Raw genomic sequence first — 12,780 nt, forward strand, 5'->3', positions numbered from 1 at the left:
TAACATCTCTCTCTTTTTATCACTGAGACAATACTTCAAAACCTTTTATAAAAAGGCAATAATACATACAGAAAGAAAGAACACGTTGGCAAAGCTTTAAGCAAAACCACCCCAGAACCGAGTCTGAATGGCAATGCACCTACACTGCACTGAAACACGATGCTGTGGTCTCAGCACCACCTGCCTGCAGAGGACATCCCAGGCGACATTAAGACTGGAAATCAACCCCAACCCCCAATTCTTGGTCTCTGCCAAATGAAAAATAAAGGCAAGGCCACTCTCTGTGGAGGAATGCCTATGTCTACTCCCAAGCACAAGTCCTTCTGAGACTCTCCCCTGGTCCAGAAAGACACACTTGACTGGACCTTACTCTTTCACATGCCCAGGTTTTGCCCACACACAGAGCTGGAGTTGTGCTTGGGGGCTAGAAATGAGGTGACCTGTGTGGCTGCAAACATCTCCTTCCATTTTCTTTTTGCTTGGTCCATTTGCACAGGTTCAATCAAGGGAGTTAATGGAGGGTCAGGTGACACATGGTGGGAACTCAGGCTGTTCTCTCCCATCCCTCTAACAGCTAAGACTTGGGGATGCCTGCCCCAGGGATGCTGCTGCTCTCTCCCTATACAGATGCTGCTGCTGTGGGCCAAGGGCACCCACAGGAAGTGCAAATGGGAAGGTTGGGACACTGTCCCTCTTTTCCCCTACTTCCTGGATGGATGTGATAGCTGAACTTCACTCTGTAAGCTGGGCAATCTGAGACTTCCCACAAGATTAAGGCAAGCACAGCCGATTGATTACACATTAGGCCTCACAGTATGGTCCTGTGCCACATAAAGAGAGAGACCCTATGTCTAAAGGGGGCCAGAAAAGGGCAAGTGCCCCCAAATAAAAGCAGTGATGAGAAGAGCATGCAGCCCTTCTGAAAGCCATACTGAGAAGCAAAGCATCTTTCTAAAGAATTAACCCAAGCTGCAGAATAAGGAAGATGCCCATAGGGGCTTCAGTGTGCCTAGGCGTAGACAGCTCTTGTTAAGAGACTAGACTGGGAATGCTGCGCTCAGTTCTGATAAACAATCAGCACTAGCTGCCCACCACGTTGCTGATCTGAAACAAGGAGTGATGAGGGCTGCAAGGGGCTTTTTATGGCATGCTAATCAGTGTGACCTCTATTCTTTCCAAGGAGACATTTTTATTAAGAATTCACTAACCAAGCAGTTTTCTCAATAGTGTTAGTGGCAAGCGAAGCTTAATTTTGCCCTGGGTAAGAAACTGACCTGAGATGCTCAAGGAACATCCCATCAGTGGGAGACAAGAGAATGCTTTGGGCTGCTTCGTTCTTAAGGGGTGGTTTCCATTCTGGGTAGCCTTTGCTTCCTGGAGGGTGGCTCAGTTGACTGAAATTTGCGAAGAATAAACTGGTAGCCTTAATGAAGAGACACCTGATTGAAAAACAAGAGAACTCTAGGATGAAAAGTGTGAAAAGATAACAGTACCTTCAAAGGATGGTTTGGCCTGCCTGCCTGCTCCAGGCCTTGGATACTGGGAAGGGGTCACTTCCAGTGATCTTTGCGGGGTGGGGGACCCTGCAGCTTTACTTATTCTGTCACCAATAGGATGGGCTGAGACTCTGCCTTCTGAATGCAAATAGCAAGAAATAGGTCAACTGGTTTCTTTGCCTTTCTGAGAAGATATTTTAAACCATCTCACCTGACAGGGGCTGCATCTAAAAAAGTTACAATGTTCTCTCGACACTGGGAAACTTCCAGATAAATTAAACTGAGTGACACTTTCCTTTTCAGTGTTCAGATAGGAATACGATGCATGTGAGAAGTAATTACTGCCTTATGATTAAAAAATCAGGCCACTCCATCTTTTTAACAAAGGGCTTAGGAGATCCAAACACTCCCTCTCGTGGTGTGGGGAGTGGGGCTGGGATGGCAGAGAGGACCCGCAATATGGCTTTCCCACGCTTCAACTGGCCACTGATTTAGTGATCTCTGATCATTTAAAAGGGTGTGTGTGTGGTTCTGCTGATGAGATGGAGGCAGTCAGGAAGCTTTTAGCAGTATCCTCTGCTCCAGGTATGACTGTCCTCATATTACTGATTTCAGAAGTGATTTCTTCTCTAGGTCATAAACACACTGCTTTAGAGTGGTGCATTAGTGGAAAAGAACAGATGACCTGTTGGAGAAGTCACTGCACTCTAGGAGCAGGGTTTTCACCCCCTGCATGAGGGCAGGAAGGATGCTTGCTTGTGCTCTTCTCTCAGATGCCCCAGAAGGTCAGTGAGAAGTCCCCCAGACCCCCAAGTGCCAGAGCATCTCTTAGTCTGGGGTCACAGACATTTAAGCTGGCTTCACATTGCAATGCTCATTCTACCTGCAGCAATGTGGCAGATGGCTACAGACTGGCCTTGTCAGCATCTCTGGAGATGAGCTCTCGAGAGCATGTGGGATCGTGAGGGATTCTATCGGAGGGAGGGACAGCTCTGTTTTCCATGTTAGTTGTGGTTTTTGTTTGTGCTTTACTGGAAGAGGTAGAGCAGGTACATAGCCACTGGAAAGAGTGGCTTATGGTCAGTACTACTGCAGTAATGGTCTCTGGCCTGGGCACCAGTTAGATCAAGGTCAGCACTACCCAGCCCTAAGCAACTCCTGGAATCTTCTCCTCCCACCTAGCAAGAGGCCACTGTTGAACCTGTCTCTAGTATGGTATTTGGTCCCCCTACTGCAGGAGCAAACACAAGTTATTCTCACAATATCTTGTGGGTAAGTTGTGACCCATCTGGGCACTGACAAAGAATTGTCTACAAACAGAAACCAAATGGCATTGTGTACTAATAGCTGGGGAGGGTGGGATGTCGAGAATGGAGGAGGAGTATGAGCACAAGCATGCCTTTTCTGTTCAGTGCCCAAGAGGAGCCGTTCAGTCCAGAACTCGTTCTGCACATCCTGCCAAGGCACAAAGTGACAGAGGCCATCTAATCCACAAGCGATGAAAGTGATGGTATGTTTCCAAGGACCAAAGTCACATCAATGCCTTGTTCTCGAACATATGAAGGTGAACACTAGTGGCCTCTGGCAAAGAGTCTGAGGATCCCAGCCTGAACCTCCTCCAGTGATTCTCACATGGCAGGGGATGAGATGGTGAATGGTTCTAAAGCAACAAGGACAGGTGACTCCCCTGTGCCAAGGGATAGAGCAAGAAGAAGGAGAGACCACAGGTGGCCCTTCGAGTCAGATGTGCTCCAAGCTGTGCTCTGGCAGGCTGCTTTGTTACCCTGCCAACTGATACTCACTCTTGGGCCTTCAATGGGTCAGTGAGCATTCAGCAAATTTTAAAACTGAAAAAATTAGCAGCTTGGAGATCTGAACAAATCTGCAATGAAATGAAGGACCCAAAGGCATTTAATTATTGAACACATACAATGAAGTATATTTAAAAAAAATTGGTCAGACTGTCCTGTTAGTTATCATTTTAAAGGAATTTACAGAGCTGTTATAGATTATTCTTTTGGAATAATTCAGTTTATAGCAAATGCCTAAACTGGTTTCTTCATTGCACAGTATATTCTCTTTAAATGGGAGCTTAAAACAATTCCATACAGATTAAAAATCCGCATTTCTTTGCTTAATTAAAACGTTAATACTCTTAGACAACACAGATCTGAAATGGCGAAACCAGCAATACCCCCTCCCACCTTACAACAAATTAAATTGAGACAAAATTACAAACACATTTCACTACGTGATTATTATTAATAAAAATCAGTTTCTTTTTTTTTTCTGTTTTATAAAGTTGCCCGAAATGCAAGGGATGTGCATAGGTTTACAACTTAGTCATAATAGCAATTTATTCTTATTCCCCTGGGTGTGCCCCGTGAACGGAATGTACTTTGCTGTAATTACAGATTGTTTTGTCCAACACAGACACACCGACAGCATAAACGCTCGCGACTGTCCACATGCATTAAGAGTCAAGACCCAACTTCAAATCTCTAAAAGGTTTACAGGGTGCTTCAAAGAGACAGTATCACAGTATCTGGGTGTTACATAAAGGACTTCAAAAAAAGAGAGAGAAAAAAGGCTTTTAAAAATTTATGACTGTTTTGTAATCACTAGACTAATTATTTCAAATAAATAAAGGAAAGAAAGATATTCCAATCCATAAAATCAGACTCTAAAAAGAATGTAGTGTTCCACCCCCAGTCAAGGTAACAGAATCATTGTTTATTATTATTAAAATAGATTATAGAAAGCAGCATCTATTTTGTGCAGTTTTTAGGGGCCTTGGAAATAAAAAGCTATGATTTCCAAAAATATAACATTCCAAAGGATTGAATAATACATACATTTAAAGATACATTTTATTAAAGTTTAGGAGAACTGATTAAAAAAGATACTGTCTCTTTAAATTAGTGTGTAATTGTTTTTCTCCTCCTATCTATTCGGACATGACAATAATTATAAATGTAGGTCACACTACAACTAGGTAGTCTCTAGGGACCACGACCTGCTGACACAAGGCCGATAACAAAGAGGCTTTTCCACATAGGAGGCGGCTCCCAGTTTTATACTCAGATAGCCAGGGAGAAGCCTAATAGACCCAGGAGACTGGGACCCACTGTGGGGCTGTGCACACGAGCTCAACGGCTTCCTCCAGATGTCTGATTGTCTCATCAATTTCATTGTTGATAATTGTGAGATCGAAGTAGTGTGCATATGTTCTCTGTAAGACATCGGACTCCTTCTGCAGGCGCTGGAGAGATTCATCCTGCATAGGGTGGCATGGTAGAGGGGCAGGTACGGGAGAAAGGCAAAGCAAATATAAGAGCAAAGTCAGTTGTAGTCTTTTTCTTTCTACATTTCAGTTCATTCCAGGGTCAGAACAGGTCAAAACTAAACAATGGTGGGGCACGAGGCCAAGATGGCTGTGTGACAGGAGATGATGGTCCCTGTCCTATGATGAGAGGGTTATAGAAGTTGCACTGGCAACAGTGACTGGTTGACATGCAACAGGGGTCACTGTGAAAAATAGACAAAACCAACATTCCAGCAAACACATGGCCCCCACTCAGGCCCACCTGGGCCTATCCCCAGAGCCACCTATCCCCATGGGCTTCCAGTGGCTACAGTTCTTTCATCATTCCTGTAAGCCAGGGTGGAGCAGAGCTACCTCCTATTTGGTGTGGCTGGGTTGAAACCTTGGTCTCTTTCCCTTGAATCTTAAAGCCCATTTGAGCTCCCTGTGTTAGTGCTAACAATCCTTGTCTTTGGATAACAAATTAAGTTGTATTTCCCCCCTTCTACCTAAAAGGTTTAGTGCGTTCCAGGAATGGTACATAATAGCCCTCATTTGACAGCAGTTCATGCCGGAGGCAAAGCTTTCTGGATGCTACAAATAATGGCTGGAATAAGGTCATTTCCCAACTGGCATCTGAGGAACACCCCCAAGTTGGTCCGTACTAGAAATGGCCAGGCAAATGTTACTGTTTGCACGTACTCATGTCTCTTAAGAAAACAACTCCAAAGCCTTGAACTCTAAGAAGGCTTGCTGAAGGATGACACCCCTATACACAGCTGGTCAGACCATCAGAACTCTCCGCAGGCTGAGCCAACACCAGGAGGGAATTTGGAGTTTCCAGCTTGTCCCAAGAATATTGCTTTTCTTTTTGAGCCAGAGTCTCACTATCTAGCCCAGACTCGCCTGGAACTTAGGATCCTCCTGTCTTAACTTCCCAAGTGCTAGGACTATAGGCACATGCCATCACACACACCTTGAATACTCTTTTAGTGTTCTAAAGAGCCACCAGGAAGACAGTTTGTTTCTCTCTTTTTATGAGTCAATTTCCTTTCCTTTCCTCTTCTTCCCTTTCCTTTTTGTCCTTCCCTTCCCCTCCCCTTCTTTTCTTTCTGAGACAGGGTTTCTCTATGAAGCCCTGGCTGTCCTGGAACTAGCTCTGTAGACCAGGCTGACCTTGAAATCACAGAGATCCACCTGCCTCTGCCTCTCTAGTGCTGGGATTAAAGGCATGTGCCACCAACACCTGGCAGGTCAAATTTCAAATGCTGAATTCACAAAGGTCAAATTCAAATTTGAACTTTGTGAGTAAAATTAACTACAAGCTCTCTGCTCTATATGCCAAACACTACGTAGTTGCAAACTATTAGTTGGAGTCTTAGACACACACACACACACACACACACACACACACACACACACTTCCCTCTGCCCTAGGGAGTAGACAGGGGCAGGGTCTCTGTGTAGCCCCAGTGAGCCTTATTCCATATACATATGTATATATCTATAGCATTATGCTTATTTGATTATTGTCCCCCTCCTCAGCCAGGGCATAAAGACTTGTATTGCATGTTCTGCCATTGCTGTGCCCCAGAGCTGAGCAGAGTGGCATACACATACAGTGGGGTGCTTAATAGAGGCTATTGAGAGAACAAGCATTTTTTGACTGATACTAGTCCTTTCAGGATTTTTGTAAGTGTTAAGCCTATTATTGTCAAGAAACTGGATGATTGCACTAGGAAATGGGGCTCAGGGTAACAGAATCTGGTCTCTAGACAATGTCAAAATTGTGATACCTTAAGGGACCAAGAAGTGCTGGGTACCCAGCCCTGGCTAAGGACCTCTCTTCCTCTTCTCTCAGGATACAGCTCTCTGGCAAGGGCATGAGCAGGGAGGAAATTCTATTCCAGTCCTGTGCAGGACAGGCAGACACCAGAGCAGCCAGGAATTCAATATTCCTTATGTGGGCACTCTACAGGGCTTTCAAAGCACGACACAACATTCTTTGAGTATCCCAATGACTAGTGGCTGAGGTCACTAGTCACTTTCTGAGGTCCCAAATACACACATTTTGCTTGTACCTGAAAAGCACAGTATTTTCACTGTGGCTCAGTTCCATAAGAAACACCCCCCTCCTTTTCACCAGAGGCAGGAGTGCTTCCTACCAGTCCCTGGAGGCACAGTTCCTGAGAAGTGACTCTATGTGCCAGGGGGTTCTATGTGCTATGTGGTCCTGGGCCTGGGACACTGCTAGCAGGTTCTGGTTTGTTCAGAATATTGGGCTGATGCAAACATTCAGGGAAATTTATGGCTAGACAGAGTTCTTTTTATGGAACAACAAAGCTTCCTTGTGTCTGCACCCTCTAAGGTAAGGTTCGGTCACCTCATTTTGTAGCAGCTTGTCCCTTCACATATAAGCAGGCTTAACTCAGTGAAAACAAAATGCCTTTAGTCTAACAGCAAAAACAAGGATTTATGGGAACACATTGTCTACATTCTACATCTATTGAAAGACACAGGCTGCACTCCATCACCTCCTAGATGGTACTTACAGGCAGTTTTCTGCACCATTTTGGCAGCTATGGAAAATTAGTAAAAGGGCAGGACAACAGGCAAAAAACAAAAACAAAGCAAAGATGATAATTCAAGAAAAATACATAGTAACCAAGGAAAAACGTTAACCACAATGAGGAGTTTCAAACACACACCGGAAAGTAGAATTTTACAAAGGAATATGCCTTTTGCCAATGAAAATGACAAAGAACAGAGACTGAAAATATGAGCAGTAAAGGTCAATCTAAACATTAAAGATACACACAACTTCCAAGTCTCGATCTCACTGTACTGCAAATATGGGGCAGCATTCACTAGACATAGTCAAGAGTCTGCTGATGCTTTCTAGAACCTGCAAAATCATGCTCATCAGGATAACTGCACAGGAGCATCTTCCTAGCTCAGGACCACAGGAAGCAGATGTGGTTACTGTTAGATTTTTGTTTAAATTAGAAATAAAAGAACAATTACACTGTCAGCATATGCTGCCGCCCTTTCTTCCCAGGAAGAGAGCCTTTGGGAGGGCTTGCTAAGTAAGACCTGGGCCAGCCTGGCAACGGCTGACTTGAGCTGGCTTGAAAGCACCCCAAATGTATTCCTTTTGTGGTGCTGGGGCTAGAACCTAGGACAATGTTCATACTGGCAAGTGAGAAAGGATGCTCCCTGCCCAGGGCAGCTCATTCCTAGGATTGGTAGTGTCCAGGGGTCTTCACAGGCAGGGGGATCCTGGGCAGCGCCATCAGGGTCACAGATTCCTTATAGCTCCTCTTGGCTCCAGGGGCTGCCACTGTCTTAACACAATCCTGCCAGGGAGGCAGTAGACTAGCTTGTAACACAGTAGGGGCTGCCTGGAACACAGTAGGGTCTGCTTGGAACACCTCGGTCCTTGGGAACTGAGGGGATTTCCCCTTGTACTTCAGGAGCATATGTATTGATTAAGGCTGCAGGCTGTCTCACTGACTGCTCTAGTCCACATCGGATCTCCTGGAGCAGACATCCTGCTGCAAATGGAGACTGATATGCTTCTGACTGTGCTAGGGAGGAGGCTGGAATTTGTCTAATGTTCTAATCACAGAAGAAAACCCTGCTTCTGCAGTCTAATTCCAAATATTGAACAAGGCCATGCACTCTGGAAATCAGAGTGCCCAGGTAAGGACAAAGCAGAGCCTTGCTCAGGTATCTTCACAACACACACATTCTTTACCACAGAGCACGCTTTAAGTTCACTCTTACCTCAGTTAAACCTGGAGTGATGGTTGGCGCCGCAATAAAGACAACGAAAGGAGCGAACTCAGCAGTTCTCAGGACCTTCAGTGCCTGTGTGGAAAAGAAAGACACTTAGAGGAAGAAATAACCAAGATAACATGCAAAGGAGCCTACAAGATGTGACACAACTCAAAATGTTAAGGCCTTGGTTCCGGTTTTTGGCAAGTAATAATTAAATGCACCAACTTTATAAGTAATGTATATTGCTTTCCTCCTAAAGGGTGGACAATGGTTCAGAAAATAGGAGCTGACAAATTGGACATGTTTCTTATGACTTTCATGACTTTGCTGAATTAATTTTTTTCTTTGTAGTAGTTACCACTGACTATGTTGGTTAATGTTCATTTAAACCTGGTGACTGGATGGACTACATTTTAGTTGACAGGAAATGCATTCTAGGGAGACATAGATCTGCAGGCTGCCTTCACGCTGACTGGGAACCCGCTTTGTCAGGCATCAAACTGCAAATTGCTAACCAAAGACGGCAAACCCTGGCCGCAGCCACTGTGTGGACCACATTCACATTTACACAGGCCTTCTGGTGAATGGCCCTCTGTGGGACTCATGGGAGGAAGGGAAACCCTTGCTCAGGGCTACAATCAAGAAGTCCTTCCACTGAAGACATCATGTGGTTGTAGTCAATAACTTGACCCACGTGAGGACACGGCATTCAAGTGGAAGGCCTTCTGACATTACTTCTAGCAACTTTCCAAAACGCGGCAAATCTATGCAAGTGAGTAGTTTGCAGAGACGCGCAGCAATTCTGTGAAGGCTCACTGTTCTGTTCCTCTCCTGGGAAGCCATGATACTCTCACAGGTAATAAATATCCATCCCAGTACAAAGCTGACCACACCCAGGTACCTAACGCACACGTGACCGACATGTGAATGACTCACAGGCACCAGAGTAAACACCTTGGTGTTCTATTTAATTCTAGTTTTCTCTCTCCTGAGACAGGGTCTTAGTATATACAGGCTGGCCTCAAACTGGCAATCCTTCTGTATTGGCCTGGGGTTACATGTGTACACCAGTACGTCAGACTGCTTGCTGCTCGTGACACAAGAACCAAACATGTCTATTTTGTTACCTATATATTTGCTTTGTAAATGATCTTTACTTTTGTTTCCTTTCCCCTATTTCTTGGGCTCCATCCTTAGCCTGCTTTATAGTGTTAGCCTTTAGCCTGATTCCCTGTCTCTATTTTTGGGGCTTTTAAATCCATATTCTAATCCACTGCTACCTGCTCTTTCTGAAACACAAACTCCATCTTCCCCTCCTAACCCTTCAACAGCCCCTTCTGCATTGCAGGAAAACACATGCTCCTTTTAGCATAAAGGCTGGGTCCCATGTTTAAACTCTTCTGCCCATCTCTGCTCCATCTGCTGGGTGGATTGGTTTTATTGAACAACTTTCAGTCCTAGAAAAGGCCCAACTCTTTCTGGGTTCTTGGCCTGGACGTCTAATCCTTCCTTCCCACCCCTTCCCACTGTCCTTTCTGTTTGGCTGAATAATCCTTCAGAACCTAGTTTCCGGAAAGTATTGTTTTGGATACAATCTCATACAGACAAGAATGACTTCCAAGTTCTAATTCTCCTGCCTCCTTCTCCCGAGTGCTGGGATTACAGACATGCCCAGTTTTATGTAGTGGTGAGGTTTGAATGTAGGGCATGCATTTTAGCAACTGAGCTGGACCTTGAGCTCTGGATCCTCTTGTGTTGCAGATACCACACCTGGCAGCTTATTTGGAAAGTTTACCATTGGGTTCTGAGGTTCTGCTGTGTATTACTAAGTACCCATCAATCACACTGGAAACAGTCACTGGGGGAGGTTTGAGGGCAAAGGCTGTGTCTTGTTCAGGTATTTGTCTTATACTCAATATGGTACACATAACCTGCCTTTATGATTCAGTAAAAATGTAAAAACAGTACATCTAATCTGTACAACATGTCTCCTGGCCTTTGAAGCAGGTCTAACGGGAGAGCTGCTGCTCTCCTGGCATCTCCAAGCACACAGAATTCTAAGAGCCAATCTGATATTGAGTATAAGCCTAGCATGCACTAGGATTCTAGTTCCAGATTTGGTCACAGACTGTCTTTGGGTAGGTGAGGGGAACCTGGTTCACTGTCTTATCTGCCCAAATTTCTTTAGTGGTCAAGCCACAGGCTCAGAATGCTTTCCAAGAATGCCTGTGTTCATTTTTGATAGAGGTAGCTGCTCATTTCTTTGTTTACTTGTGACTGAACATGATTCAAGTAAGCCTAACCAGGGTTCTCACTTAGAAATGTCTGCTTTGTCACTGTTATTCTGGGTCTTTGTTTCTTCCTTCCTATGCTCTGGCAGCAAGGGAATACAACATCAGACAGGATATAAGGCTTTCCCATCATTTCCAATGGATACACACACAGTAGGTCTGAGTGCCAGATTAGAAGTGCACACAGCCTGTATTCCGAATGGAATTCACAGAGGACAACAATGATGCCCCACGTGAGATGGTTTGCTTTTTCTTAGTCACCCACCCTGCTAGCCACCCAATCCTGTGAGTGCATTCAGTTCTAGCCTGCTATCATGCTACTGCACAAACAAACTCATTGCTTGGAAAGCAGCAGGTTAGCTCTCAGTGGACTAGCCACACACGCACCATGTGCTGCCCTAAGTCTACAGCTGTAAATAAGGAGGGCCACTGGATTCTTAACTGCAGGAAAGCCCCAAGGAAGGGCGTGTTCATCACATTGCCAGAAGTTTCTTGTGCCTGAAAAATCAGCTCTCCGTGCCCCCTCCCACCCCACAGCTGACAAAGTTTAGAACCAAATTTAATGTTTATCATAACAACTGCAGTAGGTCCTGTGGCTAGCATATTGCTCCCCTGTCTTTTCCATGTTTTTCTATTTCTATCCTGTATTACTTCATTTGCCAAAATTCCAGTGTGCCGCGAATCCCGACTGCGACTTTGTCTCGTTAGGCTTCAGTTTCAGCACCATCACCACACATCATTTGTTTCTGACAGTCTCTAGCTCATAGCCTGTTCTAGTTATGGTTTTCAAGCAAGAGCCATTTTAGGCCCAGGTTCTTGGCTGAAGTTCATTGTCGCTTCAGGGACAGGAAATGGAACTGCTCATAAGGAGTCCCCTCCCTCAGGTGGTTAACATCAGAGTTAAAGATGAACTCCAAACCTCTGATTTAAGGTGAGATACTAATTTGTTAATAGTCACAAGTAAATCTCTCTTTCTGAAAGGGAGAAGGGAAACAAAGGGAGGGAAGGTGAGAGGAAAGAAGAGAAGGGAGAGAAGAAAGGAGGAGAGGAGAAAAGAGAGAGAGAGAGAGACAGACAGACAGAGAGACAGAGAGACAGAGAGACGGAGAACAAACACATACTCTAGAAAAACCACTGGAAACATCATACTGGATTCAAATAATCACTAGATTCATACTAGATTTAAAAGTACCATTCATTTTTGAGAGGTAATTTATGGAGATATTCATTTTTATAGTTCATCTATGTATGGCCAAGAATTAATCTTAGGTTATCTTGCCAAAGAAAAAGAATTAATTTGATCTAAGGACCTACAATGCAGGTTTCATTAGATTAATGTGGATTGCAAAGTTACAAATTATACAGGGCAAGCAGCTCAGTTATTCTTGTGCACAATGCAAGGGCTTCAGGAAGAACAGTGATAACCTCTGTCTCTTGGTCTTGGTACTGAGGATGGGAACCTAGGATCCTCCAGCACGCTAAGCAGCGCCCCTACCAATGAGCTATCCGCCCCCGCCCCTGACTCTTTTTTTAAAAGTTTAAGTTTCTAGTATGTTTGAAATTTATCTCTGGCTGACAACTTTTGCCTCTTTGAGCAAAGGCAAAACTACAAACAATCTGCCATTAACTGTTTTGGACATAGAATCTGGTTATTTAGTCCAGGCTGGCCTTGAATTTATGATCATCCTGCCATAGCCTCCTGAGTGCTGGTATTACAGGCATGCATAGCTGCTCCTAGCAACTAGTATTAACTTTGCAACACTTTTGACTGGTAAATCAGAACACAGATCAAGTTAAAAACCGTTATATTAAGTTCCAGTTCCCTACCAGTTATTATTCTACAGTTTCTACTTTATTGGTATAGATTAGTTCCTCAAGTTTTATTTCCACGAGAAATGAGCTTTATACT

General features: G+C 44.4%; 1 protein-coding gene across 8 annotated transcripts in view; it reads right to left on the minus strand.

Annotated features, from left to right (window-relative positions):
* Positions 1 to 3,389: 3,389 nt before the first annotated feature.
* The window catches only part of Cask (calcium/calmodulin dependent serine protein kinase), a 328,910-nt gene continuing 319,519 nt past the window's right edge, over positions 3,390 to 12,780 (minus strand). For 6 of the 8 annotated variants that reach the window (XM_027433199.2, XM_027433197.2, XM_027433195.2 and 3 more), the window contains 2 exons: positions 8,587 to 8,670; positions 3,390 to 4,773 (listed from right to left, as the gene is read on the minus strand). In XM_027433199.2, the coding sequence (XP_027289000.1) occupies positions 4,597 to 4,773; positions 8,587 to 8,670 (261 nt within the window). In that variant the 3' untranslated portion in view covers positions 3,390 to 4,596. The remainder of the gene's footprint in view (positions 4,774 to 8,586; positions 8,671 to 12,780) is intronic. The other 2 variants (XM_027433193.2, XM_027433196.2) reach the window with 1 other exon arrangement.

This window comes from Cricetulus griseus, chromosome X (genome assembly GCF_003668045.3).
Source record: "Cricetulus griseus strain 17A/GY chromosome X, alternate assembly CriGri-PICRH-1.0, whole genome shotgun sequence".
Lineage (NCBI taxonomy): Eukaryota > Metazoa > Chordata > Mammalia > Rodentia > Cricetidae > Cricetulus > Cricetulus griseus.